This window comes from Rhineura floridana, chromosome 11 (assembly GCF_030035675.1).
Source record: "Rhineura floridana isolate rRhiFlo1 chromosome 11, rRhiFlo1.hap2, whole genome shotgun sequence".
Lineage (NCBI taxonomy): Eukaryota > Metazoa > Chordata > Lepidosauria > Squamata > Rhineuridae > Rhineura > Rhineura floridana.
The window spans coordinates 323401-341780 of record NC_084490.1 but is presented as its reverse complement, the minus strand read 5'-3'; the positions used below and the strand labels follow the sequence as shown (position 1 = coordinate 341780).

The window sequence follows — 18380 nt, the reverse complement described above, 5'->3', positions numbered from 1 at the left end:
TTAAACATACATGTAACTGGCCAATTGCCAAGAAAATCCAGCACGGTCACATTTGACTTCAAAAGAGGAAACTTCACAAAAATGAGGGGATTGGTAAAAAGAAAGCTGAAAAACAAAGTCCAGAGGGTCACATCACTCGAAAATGCTTGGAAGTTGTTTAAAAACACTATATTAGAAGCTCAACTGGAGTGCATACCGCAGACCAGAAAAGGTACCGCCAGGGCCAAGAAGATGCCAGCATGGTTAACGAGCAAAGTCAAGGAAGCTCTTAGAGGCAAAAAGTTTTCCTTCAGAAAATGGAAGTCTTGTCCAAATGAAGAAAATAAAAAAGAACACAAACTCTGGCAAAAGAAATGCAAGAAGACAATAAGGGATGCTAAAAAAGAATTTGAGGAGCACATTGCTAAGAACATAAAAACCAACAACAAAAAATTCTATAAATACATTCAAAGCAGGAGACCATCTAGGGAGACAATTGGACCCTTGAATGATAAGGGAGTCAAAGGTGTACTAAAGAACGATAGAGATTGCAGAGAAGCTAAATGAATTCTTTGCATCTGTCTTCACAGTGGAAGATATAGGGCAGATCCCTGAACCTGAACTAACATTTGCAGGAAGGGATTCTGAGGAACTAAGACAAATAGTGGTAACGAGAGAGGAAGTTCTAAGCTTAATGGACAATATAAAAACTGACAAATCACCGGGCCCGGATGGCATCCACCCGAGAGTTCTCAAAGAACTCAAAGGTGAAATTGCTGATCTGCTAACTAAAATATGTAACTTGTCCCTCGGGTCCTCCTCCGTGCCTGAGGACTGGAAAGTGGCAAATGTAACGCCAATCTTCAAAAAGGGATCCAGAGGGGATCCCGGAAATTACAGGCCAGTTAGCTTAACTTCTGTCCCTGGAAAACTGGTAGAAAGTATTATTAAAGCTAGATTAACTAAGCACATAGAAGAACAAGCCTTGCTGAAGCAGAGCCAGCATGGCTTCTGCAAGGGGAAGTCCTGTCTCAGTAACCTATTAGAATTCTTTGAGAGTGTCAACAAGCATACAGATAGAGGTGATCCAGTGAACATAGTGTACTTAGACTTTCAAAAAGCGTTTGACAAGGTACCTCACCAAAGGCTTCTGAGGAAGCTTAGCAGTCATGGAATAAGAGGAGAGGTCCTCTTGTGGATAAGGAATTGGTTAAGAAGCAGAAAGCAGAGAGTAGGAATAAACGGACAGTTCTCCCAATGGAGGGCTGTAGAAAGTGGAGTCCCTCAAGGATCGGTATTGGGACCTGTACTTTTCAACTTGTTCATTAATGACCTAGAATTAGGAGTGAGCAGTGAAGTGGCCAAGTTTGCTGACGACACTAAATTGTTCAGGGTTGTTAAAACAAAAAGGGATTGCGAAGAGCTCCAAAAAGATCTCTCCAAACTGAGTGAATGGGCGGAAAAATGGCAAATGCAATTCAATATAAACAAGTGTAAAATTATGCATATTGGAGCAAAAAATCTTAATTTCACATATACGCTCATGGGGTCTGAACTGGCAGTGACCGACCAGGAGAGAGACCTCGGGGTTGTAGTGGACAGCACGATGAAAATGTCGACCCAGTGTGCGGCAGCTGTGAAAAAGGCAAATTCCATGCTAGCAATAATTAGGAAAGGTATTGAAAATAAAACAGCCGATATCATAATGCCGTTGTATAAATCTATGGTGCGGCCGCATTTGGAATACTGTGTACAGTTCTGGTCGCCTCATCTCAGAAAGGATATTATAGAGTTGGAAAAGGTTCAGAAGAGGGCAACCAGAATGATCAAGGGGATGGAGCGACTCCCTTACGAGGAAAGGTTGCAGCATTTGGGGCTTTTTAGTTTAGAGAAAAGGCGGGTCAGAGGAGACATGATAGAAGTGTATAAAATTATGCATGGCATTGAGAAAGTGGATAGAGAAAAGTTCTTCTCCCTCTCTCATAATACTAGAACTCGTGGACATTCAAAGAAGCTGAATGTTGGAAGATTCAGGACAGACAAAAGGAAGTACTTCTTTACTCAGCGCATAGTTAAACTATGGAATTTGCTCCCACAAGATGCAGTAATGGCCACCAGCTTGAATGGCTTTAAAAGAAGATTAGACCAATTCATGGAGGACAGGGCTATCAATGGCTACTAGCCATGATGGCTGTGCTCTGCCACCCTAGTCAGAGGCAGCATGCTTCTGAAAACCAGTTGCCAGAAGCCTCAGGAGGGGAGAGTGTTCTTGCACTCGGGTCCTGCTTGCGGGCTTCCCCCAGGCACCTGGTAGGCCACTGTGAGAACAGGATGCTGGACTAGATGGGCCACTGGCCTGATCCAGCAGGCTCTTCTTATGTTCTTATGTTCTTATGTTCATGCCAGCTTGCCTGCAACTAAATTGTGGGGTCTTTCCTTTTGATACTCTTTGATAGCCTAAGATCCTGAAAGGTTAAGAACTGGTTTTGCTCACGGGAATGAGTTGGCAGTTTTACAGTGCAGCTGAGGATGATTACAAGGCCCAGCTAACACCTTGTTATCAGCAAAGGGGCCTGGTTCCATCAAGGCTATAAACCTAGGGAGTTTTGAGGAGGTGCCTTGTGTCCTGTGAGAAAGGAGTTTTTAAATCTCATTTTAACATCCTTGATTGGTTAATTGCCTCTGGCTGTTGCTAGAGGTTTTTTGCCATAAGTACGGGGCAGAAATCTTTGGTTTTTGTTCCACTTTTGGGAGCTATCATGCCTGCTTGATGCTGCTCAATTGCAGTTCCAACTTACCATCCTGACCTGAATCTCTCTGAGGGGAGAAGGCTATCCATCTACAAGTCTTTCAGTTCTGTAAGTATAGCATAGGCTAGATAGACTTTGTTATTTTTGTTTGTGACTGAACTCTCAAGTCTTTTGCTGTACCTTGCCCCTTTGGGTGTGGTTGTGATGTCCTTCCCTGGCACCACCTGTGTCGCTCTCACTCGTGGCTACCAGCAGTCAGGATCGTTGTGTTTATTTTTACCTCTCTCCGCTCTAGCACAGATCTCAAAAGATCCCCCTGCTAGGCCACACTACCCAACACTCTGTGTACCAATATAACATCTAGAGTCTAGACTGTGCCTTAGTCTCTTCCTGGTTATTTTGATACCTTGTGTCTGTGTGTATAGGTAATTCCCAACCCCCTTGAAGCCTCTTGCCTATGACGCTCACAGCTCTGGGTTGCTCTGTGGTACTGGATGTTGATACAATATCTCTTCCTTCACCACTGCCACCATAGATACTATTTCTTCTTCAGCCTTGGTTACTCTGCCTCCCCCCTGGTCTGTGCCCCCCCCAGCTGAGGAATCAGGCTTTAAGTAAACCAAGAAAATATTTATTGATAACACTAAGAATAACAAGATTACTTATCGATTTCATTGACAAGCATATGGTTTCATGTGTTTCTCTTATGTTCCTAATTCCTACTATTTGCCTCAGAACTCCCAATCCAATATCTCAACAGCCACCTCTTACTCTCCACATCAACCTCCCTGTCCACAACCACCCTGTCCAACCCCCACACCACTCAACTGTCACCCTCTCATTTATACCTTTAGCCATTCAAACACACAGCCAATAATCATCCAGCATTCTATAGCCCATCTACTCCCCCTTCTCACTCACTCCACTTACCATATTTCCTATAATAAACCTGCACTTACCATATTTACATTACATTCACATACAGGAACATCACAGTGGTCTTTAGGGAAATATTTTGCTGCTAAACCTTGTGCACCTCGTTTACCTTGTTACCTTTATATTTGTATTCTTTTACTTTTTTTATTCTTTAATAAACTTTAATTCTATTATCAGTGTGTGTTCATTCCACGAGAAAGACCAGTCCTAAATTCAGTCCTTACCATCGACCATAACTACCGTGTAAGTTTAAAGTGTTTTACCTACGACTTTTAGGAGCAAGGAGTGTATTCTGGCTCTTGCCCTGTAAAAGCCAGCGTGGGTGACTGGGCTCTGGGTTCCCCTTCGGCACAGAGTGACTAACCAGTAAGGAGGGTGGTGGCAGTCGACTATCTTGTAGGGCTGTTGTGAGCGTGCACAGCCTTGGCAAAGCAGGATATTTGCCAGGATCTATTGCCCTGGGTTGGGGACTGACTCCTGGGACAAAGGAAGGCACGAGGGAGTACCCCAACCGGCCTTTACAATATGTTCTTAACCTTTTTTTTAAAAAAAGATGTCTTGAAAGCTTTTTAAGAAATGTTTTTAAAGATGTTTTGTTTTCATGTATTTTAAAGTTGTTTTTATGATGTTTTAAAGTGGTTTTAGTGCTTTTGTTTGCCACCCTGGGCTCCTGCTGGAAGGGCGGGATATAAATCAAATAATAAACAAACAAATAAATAAGAGGGCTTCCTCTGCTGACCCAAGAGGGTTGATAGGGAAGGAGGTGGTCTTTCAGCTTTTGGGGGCCTGAGTAATGCAGGTCTTTACATTCTGATGTGAGTACCTTGCCTTGGGCCCAGAAACAACCGGCAACCTATGCAGAGTGGGACAAGGTTCAGAAAAGGGCAACCAAGATGATCAAAGGGATGGTGTGACTCCCTTGTAAGGAAAGGTTGTAGCATTTAGGGATTTTTGGTGTAGAGAAAAGGCGAGTCAGAGGTGACATGATGGAAGTGTATAACATTATGCATAGCATGGAGAAAGTGGATAGAGAAGTTTTTCTCCCTCTCATAACACTAGAACATCCAGTGAAGCTGAATGTTGGAAGATTCAGGGCAGACAAAAGAAAGGACTTCTTCACATGGACAGCACAGAGTTAAGCTGTGGAATTTGCTCCCACAAGAGGCAGTGATGGCCACAAGTGGCTACCAGCCATGCTGGCTGTGCTTTGCCTCCATAGTGGAAAGCAGTGTGCTTGCGAATAGCAGTTGCTGGAAATGGCAGGCGGGGAGAGTGCTGCTGTTGCACTCATGTCTTGCTTGCAGGTCTCCCATGTTGGCCGGTGTGAGAACAGGATTTTAGACTAGATGGGCCTCTGGCCTGATCCAGCGGGCTCTTATGTAGCTGTTTAAAGTTGGAGTTACATAAGTTCTAAATGGAACCCCAGCCAGTAATCTGGCCGCTGCAGTTTGGACCAGTTGACGTTTCAGAGTCATCTTCAAGGGCAGCCCTGTGTAGAATGCATTGTGATAATCCAGTCTGGAAGTTACCAGCGCATGGAGCACTGTGGCAAGTCGACTCTGTCCAAAAGGGGACAAAGTTTGCAAACCAGCCAGAACTGGAAAAAGGCACTCGTGGCCACCGAGGCCACCTGAACAACCAGTGACAGCATTGGATCCAGGAGTACGCCCAGGTTATGGACCTGCTCCTTTGAGGTGACTGCAACCCTGTCCAGGAGAGTCCGTCTTCCCACCGACCGTACATGAGAACTTGGGCCCATAACACCTGTCTTGGCAGGAGTCTGGGTCAATATATTGGCCCACATCCAGCCCGCCACGCCCTCTATGCACCGGTCTAGCACCTCAAGCTGCTACTGCTGGGAAGGCTTCCAGGCAGCCCCCAACCCCACGGGGTGCTGGTGGGGGATGGGCCACGGGAATGGAAGGGGAACTGAACTGGGGGGAGCAAATGAATTGCAGGGTCGTATCTGGGGGTATTTGGCGGGCTTGCCTTCGGTGACTTACAAATCAACACATGCAGATGTGTGTCTATGTCCCCCCTCCGGGGAGTTGTCGTGGGGGCTCAGCTGCATCCCTCCGCTCCCAACATGCTCAGGAGCATCCCCCCCCCCAGGCAGGCAGGCAGGCACTCGTAAGGGCAAGCGTGGCGGGAGGGGGCTCTCATCCCTTGTTGTCTTGCCCCATCCCGATGACGTCACGCGGGGCGCCTCCTGCGTCGCCACGGCAACTCCTGACTCTCCAGTCGCCACGGAGACAGGACCAGGCCCCGCCCTCTCCCGTTGCCATGGAGAGCGGGCGCCCGCCCCCCAGCCCGTCCCGGAAGCGGGCGCAGGGCGCATGCGCGGCTGGGAGGCGGCGCCCAGCCGGGAGGCACCTGGACAGGTTCGGGCAGGAGCAGACAGCGTGAGGGCCGCAGCCGGGCCGCGGGGGCCACGAGGGGGATACACCCGCCCCACCATGGTGAGTGACTACCTCGGAGGAGGAGACCCCCACCGTTTCGCCCCACATCCGGTTATTTGGGGGGCTCCCACGTGGCACGACAGCCGCTTCCGGTCCTGGGTGCAAGCTGGGGGGTTCGCCCGTGGGCGCCCCGAGGGAGAGTCTTCGTCTCCCGCCTTCCTCCGCGGGGAGGGGGCGATGGCGACCTTTGGAGAGAGGCCCACGCGCCCCCCGGGTCTCTGGCCCCGAGATGCGAACCCGAGAGCGGGGGTCCCCCTCCGCGCGCCCTAGAACCCGCTTCGCTGCCACCAGCGGCCCGGGAGCAAGGGCGCCTCTGAGCATGTGCTGACGTCAGGGTGGGTTCCTCGGGGAGCTGCCTTGGCCCGCACCGTCAGTCGCCTTGCTGCTTTGCAGGCGGAAGACCCCCCCCCCCGGCGACTGCGGCGCTGCCGCTCAGAGGGGGCCGTCCTGGGCGTGGCAGGCCGGAGGCCCTCGCCCTGCCCCTGAGGATCCCGGGTTGGAGGATCCCCTTTGAGCCCCGGGAGGAGACGGGGGGGGGGTACGCCGCCGCCGCCGCCGCCGCCGCGCCCGACTTTGACTTGCTCTCTCTTCCCAAGGGGGGCGTTACTCTCCTAGGCGTTTTGCTCGGCCTGGCCCGGCCCTTCCCTCTTTCGGGGCCGGGAGTGGCTTTTCTCGCTGCCTCGAGGAGACCTCCTTGCAGTGCTGCTTCGACCCTCGGCAGCTTCCCGGCCGGCGGGGGGTGGAGGGATCCAGGGCTGGCCCGCCTGTCGGGGTCGGGGGCCGGCAGGAGTCCCGGCCCCACCAGCAGCTCCGAGCGCCGGCTTCCCCCCGGCACGCTGCCTCCCCCAGAGGTTTGGCTGCCTGGCTCGGGCGAAGCAGGATATTCGCCTCCCCCGTGGGGAACCTCATCTCTGGGCCCAGAGGGAAGGGGGCGGCTCTCTTTCAGCCCCCCTCCGGGCACGGCCTTGCAGGGACTTCTGGGCAGTCCTCCTCTTCCAGGCCATTAGCGAAACTGGTTGGCACGGCCAAAAGGCTTGGGGGGCGCGCGTGAAAAGGCAGCATCCCAGACTTGTGGGGCGGGGGAGACCTTCTCAGTGTGTGTTGTTGTGCTGTAATACTTGTGAGCATGTGTGTGTGTAAGAAGGGGGATTAGGGTTAAGAGGCAGGGCACTGAATGTGTGAACTGGGTATAGTCCCTTCATGCAGCCTTTGCCAACCTGGTGCCCTCCAGATGTTTTAGGCTACAGCCTCAGCCAGCACGACTGGAGCCCCCTTGTGGGTGGAGATGTGGAGAGGTAGACGGGGGAGGTGTCCCCTGGCAAGGGCCTTCTTGTTGTTACCAGGGTTGCCATCCTGCTGACTCACCTGTCAAGGCTTATTTGTGACGCTCTTGCCTCTGGGAGAGGGTTGTACACTCTCTTGCATGCCTGCACATGCACACGCACACACCTGGCCCCAGGATTCCTTCAGGAGGAAAAAGAGGTGGCTTCTCCACGGGGGAGGGAGACTGAGTTTATTGGGTGCGCAATCCAGTTGGTCATAGAAAGGCAGGCTGAAGATTGGGAGAAGGGAGATTGGGAAAGGAGGAAAGAGTCCTTCTGAATCGCATGTTGAGGGGCTAGGGAGGGGGACCCCTGTTCTCTCTGGCAAAAGGGGGTGTCTTTGGAGTCAGGCACACACGGGGGGCAGGCTCCTGGGCTCTTTAGGAAAGGGATGGAGCAGAAGCTGAACTCTGGACTTCGCAGGTTTATTCTATCTTGGGGGGGGGGATTCTGATCTGTGCAGGATCCGGTCTCTCTTATCTTGGTGTGCCCCTCCACAGGCTGTGAGTATGCCCCATTGTTCTCCCCATCTCTCCAGGACAGACTTCTCCTTTGGGGGTGGGGGTGTCTGCTGCCATAACCACAGGGCGTCTAGATGATCCCCCCCCTCTCTCCATCTCCTCCCCAGATGCGCTTCATGCTCCTCTTCAGCCGCCAGGGCAAACTGCGCCTCCAGAAATGGTACTTGGCCACCTCGGACAAGGACAAGAAAAAGATGGTGCGAGACCTCATGCAGGTGGTGCTGGCCCGGAAGCCCAAAATGTGCAGCTTCCTGGAGTGGCGAGACCTCAAGGTGGTCTACAAAAGGTGACCCCCCCTGCCCTGTTCCCACCCACTCACACTCACCCGTTCCTCCCACAGCCCCTCCTCCTCCCCAGCCTCCTCTGCTGCTTTCCTCCCAGTGACGGGTTTAGCCAGGTGGGATTCTCACAGACTGGGCCTCCGTTCCATTTTGTCCCAGCATCATCAGAATGAGAACAGGCATGAGATGGAGACAGCATGAAGGACAGCCCAGTGACCATTCAGAAGGCCAGGGAAACGGAGGAGCCTTTGCCTGGGGCCTAAAAGGCATTGTCAGTGGTGGGGCATCACTGCCAAGAGGGCCGCCTCCTGTTGCTGCTCAGGACACAGCCCCCTCTGCTTGCACCCACACCCTTGTGCCCCTCCCCCACTCTCGTTTCCTTAGGCCTGTGAATTGGGGGGGGGCATTGCTGAGGCTGTTGAAGGAACTACCTTGGCTTAAGAGAGGCTCCAGGATGCCTCACCACCAGCCCCTCTGGTGTTTTTTTCATACTTCCCCCCCCCAATCAGAATTGGGGAGGCTTCTTTTCCCTGAAGTGACAGGTTGAGCACTTTGCCCCCCCCTGCAGATCTGAGTAGGTCCCTCTGCGTCCCTCCCTCCCTGATAAGGAGAATAAGCAGGAACCTCCTAGGGCTTCAAGGCATAGGGGCAGCTCCAGCCCTCAAACTACTTTCTCTGAAACAGGAGTGGGGAACCTCAGGCTCAGAGGTGAAATGCGGCCCTCTGGCCCGCTCTGTCTGGCCCTCCCCCTCGGCCACACTTCTCAAGGGCCCTGCCTCACATCCCAGAGGCTGCCTGGCTGGCGTGCGCCCTTCAACTCCTGCTTGCCTGGGGGGAGGGGTGGGCATAGCGGCCGGCAGACTGTATGCAAAGGTAAACGTTTTAATAATCGTCCCATCCCCACTGGCATGTGGCCCTCAGAAGGTTGCCCAGAAGGGAATGCAGCCCTTGGACTGAAAAGGGTTCCCCCTCCCCCCAAGAGGTGCTACTTTGCTTCCTTAAGAGAAGAATAGGGAAGCATAATGGAGGGCGATTTGAGGCTGACCCCTGGGCCTGAAGTTGCTTTTGCAGGAAGGGCGCCTGAGAAACTGAGGCAGGCAGTGGTGTGGAGAGATGAAGTTCTAGGCTTAAGGGACAAAGTAAAAACTAACAAAATGCCAGGCCCGGATGGCAATCCACCTGAGAGTTCTCGGAGAACTCAAATGCAAGTGGAAAAAGGCAGATTCCAGTCTGGGATCGTGAGGAAAAGTATTGAAAATAAAACTGCTATTATACAAATCTGTGGTGCAGCTGCATTTGGAATATTGTGTGCAGTTATTTCTCTGGTCACCTCACCTCAAAATGGCTATTGTAGCATTGGAAAAGGTTCAGAAAAGGGCAACCAGAATGATCAAGGGATGGCGTGTCTCCCCTAGGAGGAAAGGCTGCAGCGTTTGGGGTTGTTTAGAGGAAGGGCAAGTCAGAGGTGATGTGACAGAAGTGTAAAATTATGCATGGCGTGGAGAGACTGGATAAAGTTTTTTCTCCCTCATAACACTAGAACTGAGAGCCAGCGTGGTGTAGTGGTTAGAGTGCTGGACTACGACCTGGGAGAGCAGGCTTTGAATCCCCACACAGCCATGAAGCTCCCTGGGTGGCCTTGGGCCAGTCACTGCCTCTCAGCCTGAGAGGGAGGCAATGGGAAACCCCCTCGGAATTCCGCTTACCATGAACACCCTATTCGTAGCGTCACCATAAGTCAGGATCGACTTGAAGGCAGTCCATTTCCATTTCAACACTAGAACTCGTGACATCCAATGAAGCTGAATGCTGGAAAATTCAGGACAGAGAAAGGGAAGTTCTTCACACAGACAGCGCAGAGTTAAACTATGGAATTCGCTCCCTCAAGAGGCAGTCATGGCCACCAACTTGGATGGCTTTCAAAGAAGATTAGACAAATTCATGGTGTGGAAGGGCTACTATCAGTGGCTACCAACTGAGATGGCTGTGCTTTGCCTCCATAGTCTGATGCCGTGAGCTTCCAAAGAGCAGTTGCTGGACACCGCGGGGGGGGGGGAGTGCCGCTCTTGTGCTCGGGTCCTGCTTGCACGTGAGAACCGGCTGCTGGGCCAGGTGGGCCACTGGCTTATGCCGCAGGCTCCTCTGGTTCAGCATCTGCCCCCCGAACGTTCCCAGTTCAAATGTTGTCTCTTCTGTGAACTTGAGCACTTGGCTTCGGGTGAGCCCCCCCCCCGAAGCCTTGGCCCACCTGCCTTGCAGTGCAGGATCCTTAAGACCAAACTGCCTTGCAGAGCAGTTTTGAAGGTTGCTGAGTTGATGTGGTTGTGAAGTGTTTGGAACAGCATCAAGAGATATAGGAAGCCATCCTCATTGTGACGTGGAGGCTGGGGTGCAAATCCAGAGGGATTGTGCAGAGAAGCGCTTGCTTTGTCCCTGGCTGCCCCCAGGTAGAGCCCCAAATGGCAGACAGCTCTTGCGGTCACACGCTCTCCCTCCCTCCCCCCCCAGTGCATGCAAAGACAAAGATGGTCCACAGGGGGCTCTCTGAGCTCACCGTGGTGTCTGTGCCATCGTGGGCCTGTGAAGAGCTCTGCTGGACATGTGCGGCTAATACTGGCCCTGCCTCCTCTCAGAGCAGTGCCGTGGGCCCATCCGTGCCCCATCCCCCGCTCTGTCTGGCTTTGGCGTGGCTGGTGGCCTCCTGCTGGGCCCCCACTAATTCACAGTGGGTGGGAGGGAGGAGGAGGGTGTTATGCGGGCAAGGCCGCAGAGGGGAGGTCTGACCACTCTCCTTCCCTCGCCCAGGTATGCCAGCTTGTACTTCTGCTGTGCCATTGAGGGGGAAGACAATGAACTCATCACCTTGGAGCTCATCCATCGATACGTGGAGCTGCTGGACAAATACTTTGGGAGTGTGAGTGGCTGGGAAAGGCCAGTGGGGGTGGGGGCAGGACGGCACCTTCTTCCCCCTCTTATATCTCAGTGTAAAGAACTCTGGCCAGCGCTCTGGGTGGGCGGGCTGGTGCGTGGGCCATGTCCTCGTTCTTCTGCTTCCAGTGTCAGTATGGCCCCAGGCCAGGGACCCCTGGACGCCGGCACGTAGAGCCCAAGCCCCTTGGGGTTAAGGCAGGCGGGCCACGTGGCCCTTGGCACCAGAACGTGCACAGAGCGCAGAACGGGGATTCCAGCGCCTGCAGTTTTGGTGCCCCACCCCTCTATCCAGCGAACATCAGGAGCAGAATTTTAGTTCTGCTTGTGGCATCGGTGGCTCTGTTGCAGAGTCCAAGCATCCTCCTGCCCAGACAGGCACCCCTCCACCTGCTGCTGTGGTGGGGTGGGTGGGTAGGGAAAAGCCCAGAGCTAATCCCTCCGCCCCTCCCTCCCTTCCCTGCTTCTGCCTGCTTCCATCTATTAAGCCGGCTCTTAGCACACAGGCAAACACCCCCCCCCACCGTTAACCCTGTCCATATTCTGTAATGAAATCCAGCTAAGTGTGGCTGCTAATTGGATGTAACGAGGTCTTGGCAGCCACCGCAGCCTACGGCTGCTCCTGCCAGGAGGCTGCTTCCCTCCCACCCCCTCCAGGCACAGGAAAGGCAGCCAGGTTGGAGGAGGATCTGAGTCAGGAGATGGGGGCGTGGCTCTTGGTCCCTGGGGCGGGGGGGGGGGTTGGAGTCCCAGGCGAGAGCTCTGGGCCCTGCTTTGTTCTCAGTCTCTCTCCCTTCCCTCTTTCTGCCCCCCCACTCCTCCCCCCACTCGAACAGGTATGTGAGCTGGATATCATCTTCAATTTTGAGAAGGCCTATTTCATCCTGGATGAGTTTCTGATGGGGGGTGAGGTGCAGGACACCTCCAAGAAGAGTGTCTTGAAGGCCATTGAGCAGGCGGATCTCTTGCAGGAGGTAGAGGTGGGGCCCTGCATGGGGGTCTTGCATGCCCTGAGGACGGGTGCAGGGCGGCATGGATGGGGGGGCCCTCCCTCCATCCCTCCCTCCCTCTGCCTGGGGGTGGTGGGGGTGACGTTCTGCTGGGGGGTCCTACTCTCCCCTCCCTTTAATAGTGCCCCCGCCTTGTTTGTGCCTGCTGCTGCAGTGGCATGTTGCTTGGTTTGGGGGGCTGCTGAAGGAGCCCCCGTGGAGGCTGCTTGGCTGTGCTGCATCCGATGAGTCACCAGTCAGGACGGTTTCTCTGCCTGCTGCGGGCGTGGGCGAATCAGCCTTCTGTGAGCCAGCAGCAGCACTGCTTCTGTGAAAACCCTCTTGGGGTGGAGAGGAGAGCAGCAGCAGCCATGTGGTTGCCTCTGCCCCCCGTGGCGCCCCCCAAAAACCTCCTCTGGGGATCTGCACAATGGGACTGATGCTTGTCTGGGCCATCAGGAAGCCCAAGTCCTTCCCTCGGATCTTCCAGGCAGGCAGAAAGTTAAAATGGTGGCAGCCCTTGTTGTTGGTCTCCAGAGCCAAGGGAGGTTCAAGAGCGCTTCTGAGCATGTGCAGACTGCCTTTCTCTCACAGTCAGCTTCTGCAGAGATCTAGACTTCAGGGCGGGGAGCCTCCTCAGGACCTTATTAAGTTGGACCAGCTGGGCTTGTTTGGGTTCATCTCTGTGGATGCAAGTGTTGGGGGGCAGCTGAGCTGAGCTCCATTCTGCAGTGGGGAGCGGGCGGGCAGGCTGGCGGCTGCTACCTCTCTCTGAATCCTCTTGTATCTCCCTGCTGCAGGAGGATGAGTCACCCCGAAGCGTGCTGGAGGAGATGGGGTTGGCGTAGCTGAGTGCTGCCACAGGATCGTCTCAGGCCAACGCCCCTTGCCCCACTGCCACTTGCACCCCCTGTGTCCCTCTGCTGCTGCCTGTGCGGAAGAGGTGGCGGCAGCCACAGCCTGCCCAACTGAAGGGACCCTCTTTGTGGCGGGACCTGGACACGGTGGGCCTGTAAATACTGAACAACCAACTCCGTGGGGAGGGTTCACTCTCGCAAAGCGTGGGGGGAGAAGGGGGAGCCTTTTGCCCCCATCTGCTGGGCAAATGTGTTTGTCTGCTGGGGGGGATTGTGTTTTCTCTGCTGTCCACCTTCATCTGTTTAGTTTTCTGTGCCCCCTCCTCTCCCCACCCCCAATCTGTTCACACCAGCAACGTGGCACTTCCTGCCGCCCCCAAACCTGTGACTCACCCGGGCAGCATGTGACGGGTCCCAGATGAGGTGGCAGCAGCACCAGCTTTGCCTCTCTCTCTCTCTCTCTCTCTCCCTCGTTTTGTGTCAAGAGGCCAGCGCCACATGGAGGGAGGGGTGGGAAGGAGCCCAGAAACTCGGAGGAGCGTCCTACATTCATCAGCCGTGTGGCCAGCCAGCTGCCGTCTGGTCTTTGGTGTGTGTGTGCATAGGCTGTGTGTACGTTTCCCCCCCCCCATCTTCCTATAAGGCATGGTCTTTCCAGACCAAGAAGAGTGTGTGTGCGTGCGTGTGTCTCCCCTCCCTCCCTCTCTCCTCCCTCCCTCTCTCCTCCCGTTTTGGAATAAAGTGGGTGTGGAAGACTCTGGCCTATCTGTGGTTCTTGGCTGCAGGCCTTCACAGGCAACGTTGTTCATAGCTGTGGCTCAGATGGAGAGCAGAGCAGAGATGCCTCCTTGGAGGACATCGTTTGGGTGGCAATCTGCCATTGCACTGAAGGAACATCCAAACAGCTCAAGTGGGGCGATACTTGCAGCTTAGGGTCATGGTTGTGGCTGCTACTTTTGGGGGCAGGGCTATCCCTGTTCCTCTGTAAAGAGTTGTGTCTTGGAGGGCGATGTTGGCCTGCTCAGCTGGTATTGCCTTCATCTGTTTGCGTCTTACATTTTATATTCCACTTTTCCTGCAGGGCGTTCAAGGTGATATACATGGTTCTTCCGTTATATCTTTGCAGTGACCCAACCCTGCAGGTTAGGCTAGGCAGAGAAAAAGGCTCAAATGTTACTCAGTGGGCTTCATGCCTAGATGGGGATTTTGAGTCCAGGCCTCAACATTTGCGGGATTTGAAGTCCAGAGGTTGCCAACATTTGTTTTGGATTTTTGAGTGAGTGCCATGGGTTCAGCCTCACCCTGGAGCCAGAAAGGCAAAGTGAACGCACACACATCCTAAACTTTCCCAAGGGAATTAACCTGAGCCTTACAAGCCACTTGGAGCTGACCGAGAAAGTGACCAAGCAGGGTGCTTTCCCAGCCTCCTCCTCCAGCTCTGTACTTTGCAAAGGAGAAGGAGGTAACAGCCATCCCTCCTCACCCACTCATAGCCAAGGGCTCCCCAGGTGCCCCTGTGCCCATGCCCAGCCCTCTAACCTCTACCACACTTGACAGTCTGAGTAATGGAGAGAGGCCGTCCTGTTCAGTGTACCTTGCACAGCCTGGCTTGGCCACCTCTTACGGCCGCAGGGAGGGACAGAGGGAGGTTGATTCAGCTGGAGCAAAAGGCCTTGTAGTGCTGGGCTCTTTGGCTGCAGGGGAGGGGGGAAGGAGGAGCCCCCCCAGAGGAGGAGCATCACACCCACTTTGGTGGAGAAAGTCTTCCCTGGCCCATCACTGCTCTTTCTAGACCTTTGCATCATGCACCCAAAATGGTACAGAAGAGAAAAAAAATGTAATAGCAGTGAGGAGTGCTTAGTTTTCATACTGAAATGGATTAAAATAAGCCACAAGCATTTGGTAGGTCTTGCATCTCCAGGACCAGCAAAGGAGGTCTGGCCTAGTCTTCCACTTGCTGAAGTTTTACTTTTGTGGCTAAAGCTGTTGCTTGTAGCAAATAAGTCTGGCTGTGGCTAGAAGATGAAGAGAGGATGCACCCCCCGCCTCTATGCCTATTACAGGTGGCTGTTCTTGGATTCCTGCCCCTCTGCAGTGCTTAGGGATTTTGGGGGGTGGGGTAGGGCTTTCAGCTACTGGGAAGCAGGCAGCTCCTGTGCAGAGAGAGAGAGAGAGGCCCTTCCGGTCTGAACTATGTTTGGGTCCTGCCTTTCTTCCAATGAACGTACAGTGGCTCTCCTCACCTGTTGCGACAACCCTGTGAGGTTGGCTGGTGCCAAAGTCGCCGAGCGGGGATTTGAACCTCTGTCTCCTGGTCGGGAGTGGGGTGCGCGCGCTCTCCTTGGCTCCATCCGGCTTTATTTCCTCCACGGGGAACCTGCAGGCCCCCTTCTGGGCTGGAAGGGGAGGGCTAATGGCGCACGCACCGCAGACTTCGGCGGGGGCTTAGGAGCCCATTGAACCTGGATGCAGCCCGCAAGGAACAGTCTGAAGGGCCCTTTCCTTCTCCCCAGTGACCTGCTGTGCTCCCCTCGCTACCTCTGCTAGGCCGTGTGTGTCTGGGGGGGTCCTCCCGCCTCCATCTCACCTCCTTGGCCTCTAACCCGCCGCGCACCCAGCCAGTCCGGACCAAAGAAACGAGCGGGGCGGGGGCTGTCGGGTCAGGCGCGCCTGCCCTAAGGACGGCAAAGGACCCTGACCTTCCTCAAGGCAGCTGCCGCGGGAGGGGGCGGAGGAGGACGGTGGTCCTGAAGACCGGCTGCGCGGAGGGGTGCCGATGCGCTCAGCCCCCTTGCGCCAGATCTAGCCGCGGGCCTTCTGAAGCCCTTGCTCCTCGCCCGCAGAAGAGGGGCTGGCCGCGGGGAGTCACTGGCACCTCCGTTCTTTCCCACCCTCCGTGTAGCTGCCGCCTGCAATCCCAAAATAACTGAGAAGGGGGAGGGGGTTCCTCTTCCTCGAGGTGCTCCAGGCCGGAGGGTGGGGCGGGGCGTGGGGCGGGCCCGGGCGCGAGGGGAGAGGCCCTGGCCGGAATGCGCCTTTGTCTTGGCCACGGCCGAGCCCCGCCGGGGCCGGCCGGATGCAAGCGGAGCTGCCGCTCGGAAAGTTTCCTGCCGCTCCTTAGTTGAGAGACGGTGCTTGGCCGGGGTGGGGCTTCTCCTGGGTCTTTGCAGCCCTCGTGGAGCCCCCGAGGGACGGCGGCCTGCTCGCTGGGGACGAGCAGGGCTTCACTCGGGCCGGCTTCGGGAGCCGCGGAAATCGCGGTGCCGCCGGAGGGTCAAATTCAGCAGGCCAGCAAGTTGCGAGGGCGCCTCCTGGTTGCGCTCAACTCGGTGCAGAGCGCCTCGGAAGGCGGCATCGCTGCGACCTCCGAGGAGCCCTGAGGTTTAACCCAGCCCCCAGAGGGTTTCCGGAGGGGCTGCAGCTCACGAGTCTCCGGCAGCGCAAACCACGACGTGAGGAGGGTCTTTCTGGGCCCCCAAAGACCGACACGTTGATTTTGGCACAAGCTTGTGTGGAGTCCATTCGGCTTCCTCGGACGCACGAAGCGTCACCTGGGCTTGAAGGTGTGTATCTGCACATGGCTGGCTGGAAACGCTGCATTTCATTTCCCTTTGACCTCGCTGTTCACCCCCCCCCCAAAAAAAAACTTGTGTAACTCAGGACCACAGTTTATGCATCTGATGCCGTCCAGGAAAACTGCTCTAACGACTTTGTTGGTCTTCAGGGAGGCACAAGGCTCATTTTGTTGTTCTTCCTCATGTGTGGGGGTTGGCTGAGTTGTCAATCTGCGCATGCTCAGAGGCCACTTTTGTGAGTTCACATGTTCCAGGGCTCCAGACACTGGAGTCAGATTCTGGAGCCAGAACTTGCTGAACCCTGCTCCCTCCCCACAACTGACAGCGCTCTGCTAATGCCTCTGCTGCGGGTGCGGAGGAGGGAAGATATTGATTTATGTATGTATTTATTTATAGATTGGCATTTCAATATGGCCTTTTGCCATGTGGTTTGATTGCATACAAAGCTCAGTACAAGAAAACATTGTAATACATAAACCCTACTAGATCATCAATTAAACCATGTCAGGAGCAACCGTGGCTGGGGGGGGAGGGACATTCTGATTTCATCCCCCCACCCCACTAAGTGCTTTTGCAAAAAGGTGCATCTTAACCTGATGTTGAAATTGATATGATGAAGAGGCACCTTGGAGGATGAGGCATTCCATATCCTTAGTGCCGCCACCACAAAAAAACCCCTCCTCATGCACCCCCCCCAAACCTCATAGGTTTTTGAATTCGGAGCCCCCAGATCTTGTGGGGTTTGGAGAAGATGGAGGCTGTTCTCACCCACCAGATCTGTAAATAATGAGAATAACTCATAATAAAATAGTTGCTTTTATTTTATAGCAAAACTAGGAATTCCACATGCTATTTACAACAGGCCAAATGTGTTTTATTTCAAGTACAACAAAATGGATCAGGACATCAAAACAACTTTTTTTTTTTTACAGGACTGGACGCCACAAAGCGAAGAAATTCGCACACTCTAGGACTGATGCCAGCGGAAGGTTTTCTGAACACGTGCAAACTGCTTCCTTCTCCACCCCCTGGTCTTGCCTTCCAGCGTCCACCTTGGTGGACCCCTTAGATGCAGCTTTGGATGGTTATGAACTTACACAAGTAGGTGTCACGCGGCATGCTCAACCCCCACCTCCCCACCCTGCCCCTTGGAGGGCCACTTGTTTCTGGGTGTGGGATGCTAGCGAGGAGCTCAAGGTACCCCAAACATGGGTGCTAATGGCTGGACTGAATGACTCGGAGTGAAGATAAAGGTGTAAGGCAGTTTGGTAAAGAATCTTTCTCTTTCTGCTGCCTTGGTTCTGTCCCTAGTGGGGAGCCACCAGCCAAGTTCTCCAAGGTGAGAGACACTCTCTGGAGGAGAGTCAGCTTGAGGGAGAAGTGTGACTTTTGTGATGAAAGGCTTGCCTTGGGCAGGGCCTCTTTTGGATTTAAGATGGCCTAAGACTCAACAAGACCCGGCTGCTTAAACCAGAGCTGAAATCTACCACCAGGGGCTGGAGAGAATGCTCCTGTGTTTTGCAGTGGTTCATTTCCTACCCCTTTTTTAAAAAAGGGAAGTTTTAAATATCTGCTTAAAATGTTGTTTTGCCTCCTGCCCTGTTCTTCAGATTCCTTTGCCTATTCAGCAGAGGGAAATTTGGTCTGGACTGGAGGATTTGTAAACTTCTCACAAAGTAAACTGGATTAATTTGTATCCTTGCCTCCTTGCGTTATTTAAAAGTAAAGGATTCCCCCTTGTGGGTCCCTAGACAGTCCTGAATTTCCACCAGCCTTTGTTTTG

General features: G+C 53.9%; 1 protein-coding gene and 1 long non-coding RNA gene across 5 annotated transcripts; both read left to right on the top strand.

Moving 5' to 3' along the window:
• Positions 1–2722: 2722 nt before the first annotated feature.
• AP1S1 (adaptor related protein complex 1 subunit sigma 1) lies at positions 2723–13777 on the top strand. Of its 4 annotated transcripts, none has more exons than XM_061589488.1 (5): positions 2723–2837; positions 8075–8253; positions 11054–11162; positions 12013–12156; positions 12966–13777. In XM_061589488.1, exons 2-5 carry the CDS (start codon positions 8075–8077, stop codon positions 13011–13013), a joined length of 480 nt encoding a protein of 159 aa, XP_061445472.1. In that variant the 5' UTR covers positions 2723–2837; the 3' UTR covers positions 13014–13777. The 4 variants fall into 4 exon arrangements, with proteins under 4 accessions (XP_061445472.1, XP_061445470.1, XP_061445471.1 ...); XM_061589486.1 differs by lacking the exon at positions 2723–2837 and adding an exon at positions 5919–6124; XM_061589487.1 differs by lacking the exon at positions 2723–2837 and adding an exon at positions 5924–6124 and having other exon boundaries at positions 12013–12150.
• A 2251-nt stretch (positions 13778–16028) lies between these two features.
• Positions 16029–18293, top strand: LOC133366106 (uncharacterized). Its single transcript, XR_009758353.1, has 2 exons — positions 16029–16585; positions 17530–18293. It is a non-coding gene; the product is annotated as an uncharacterized LOC133366106 (long non-coding RNA).
• The last annotated feature ends 87 nt before the right edge of the window (positions 18294–18380 follow it).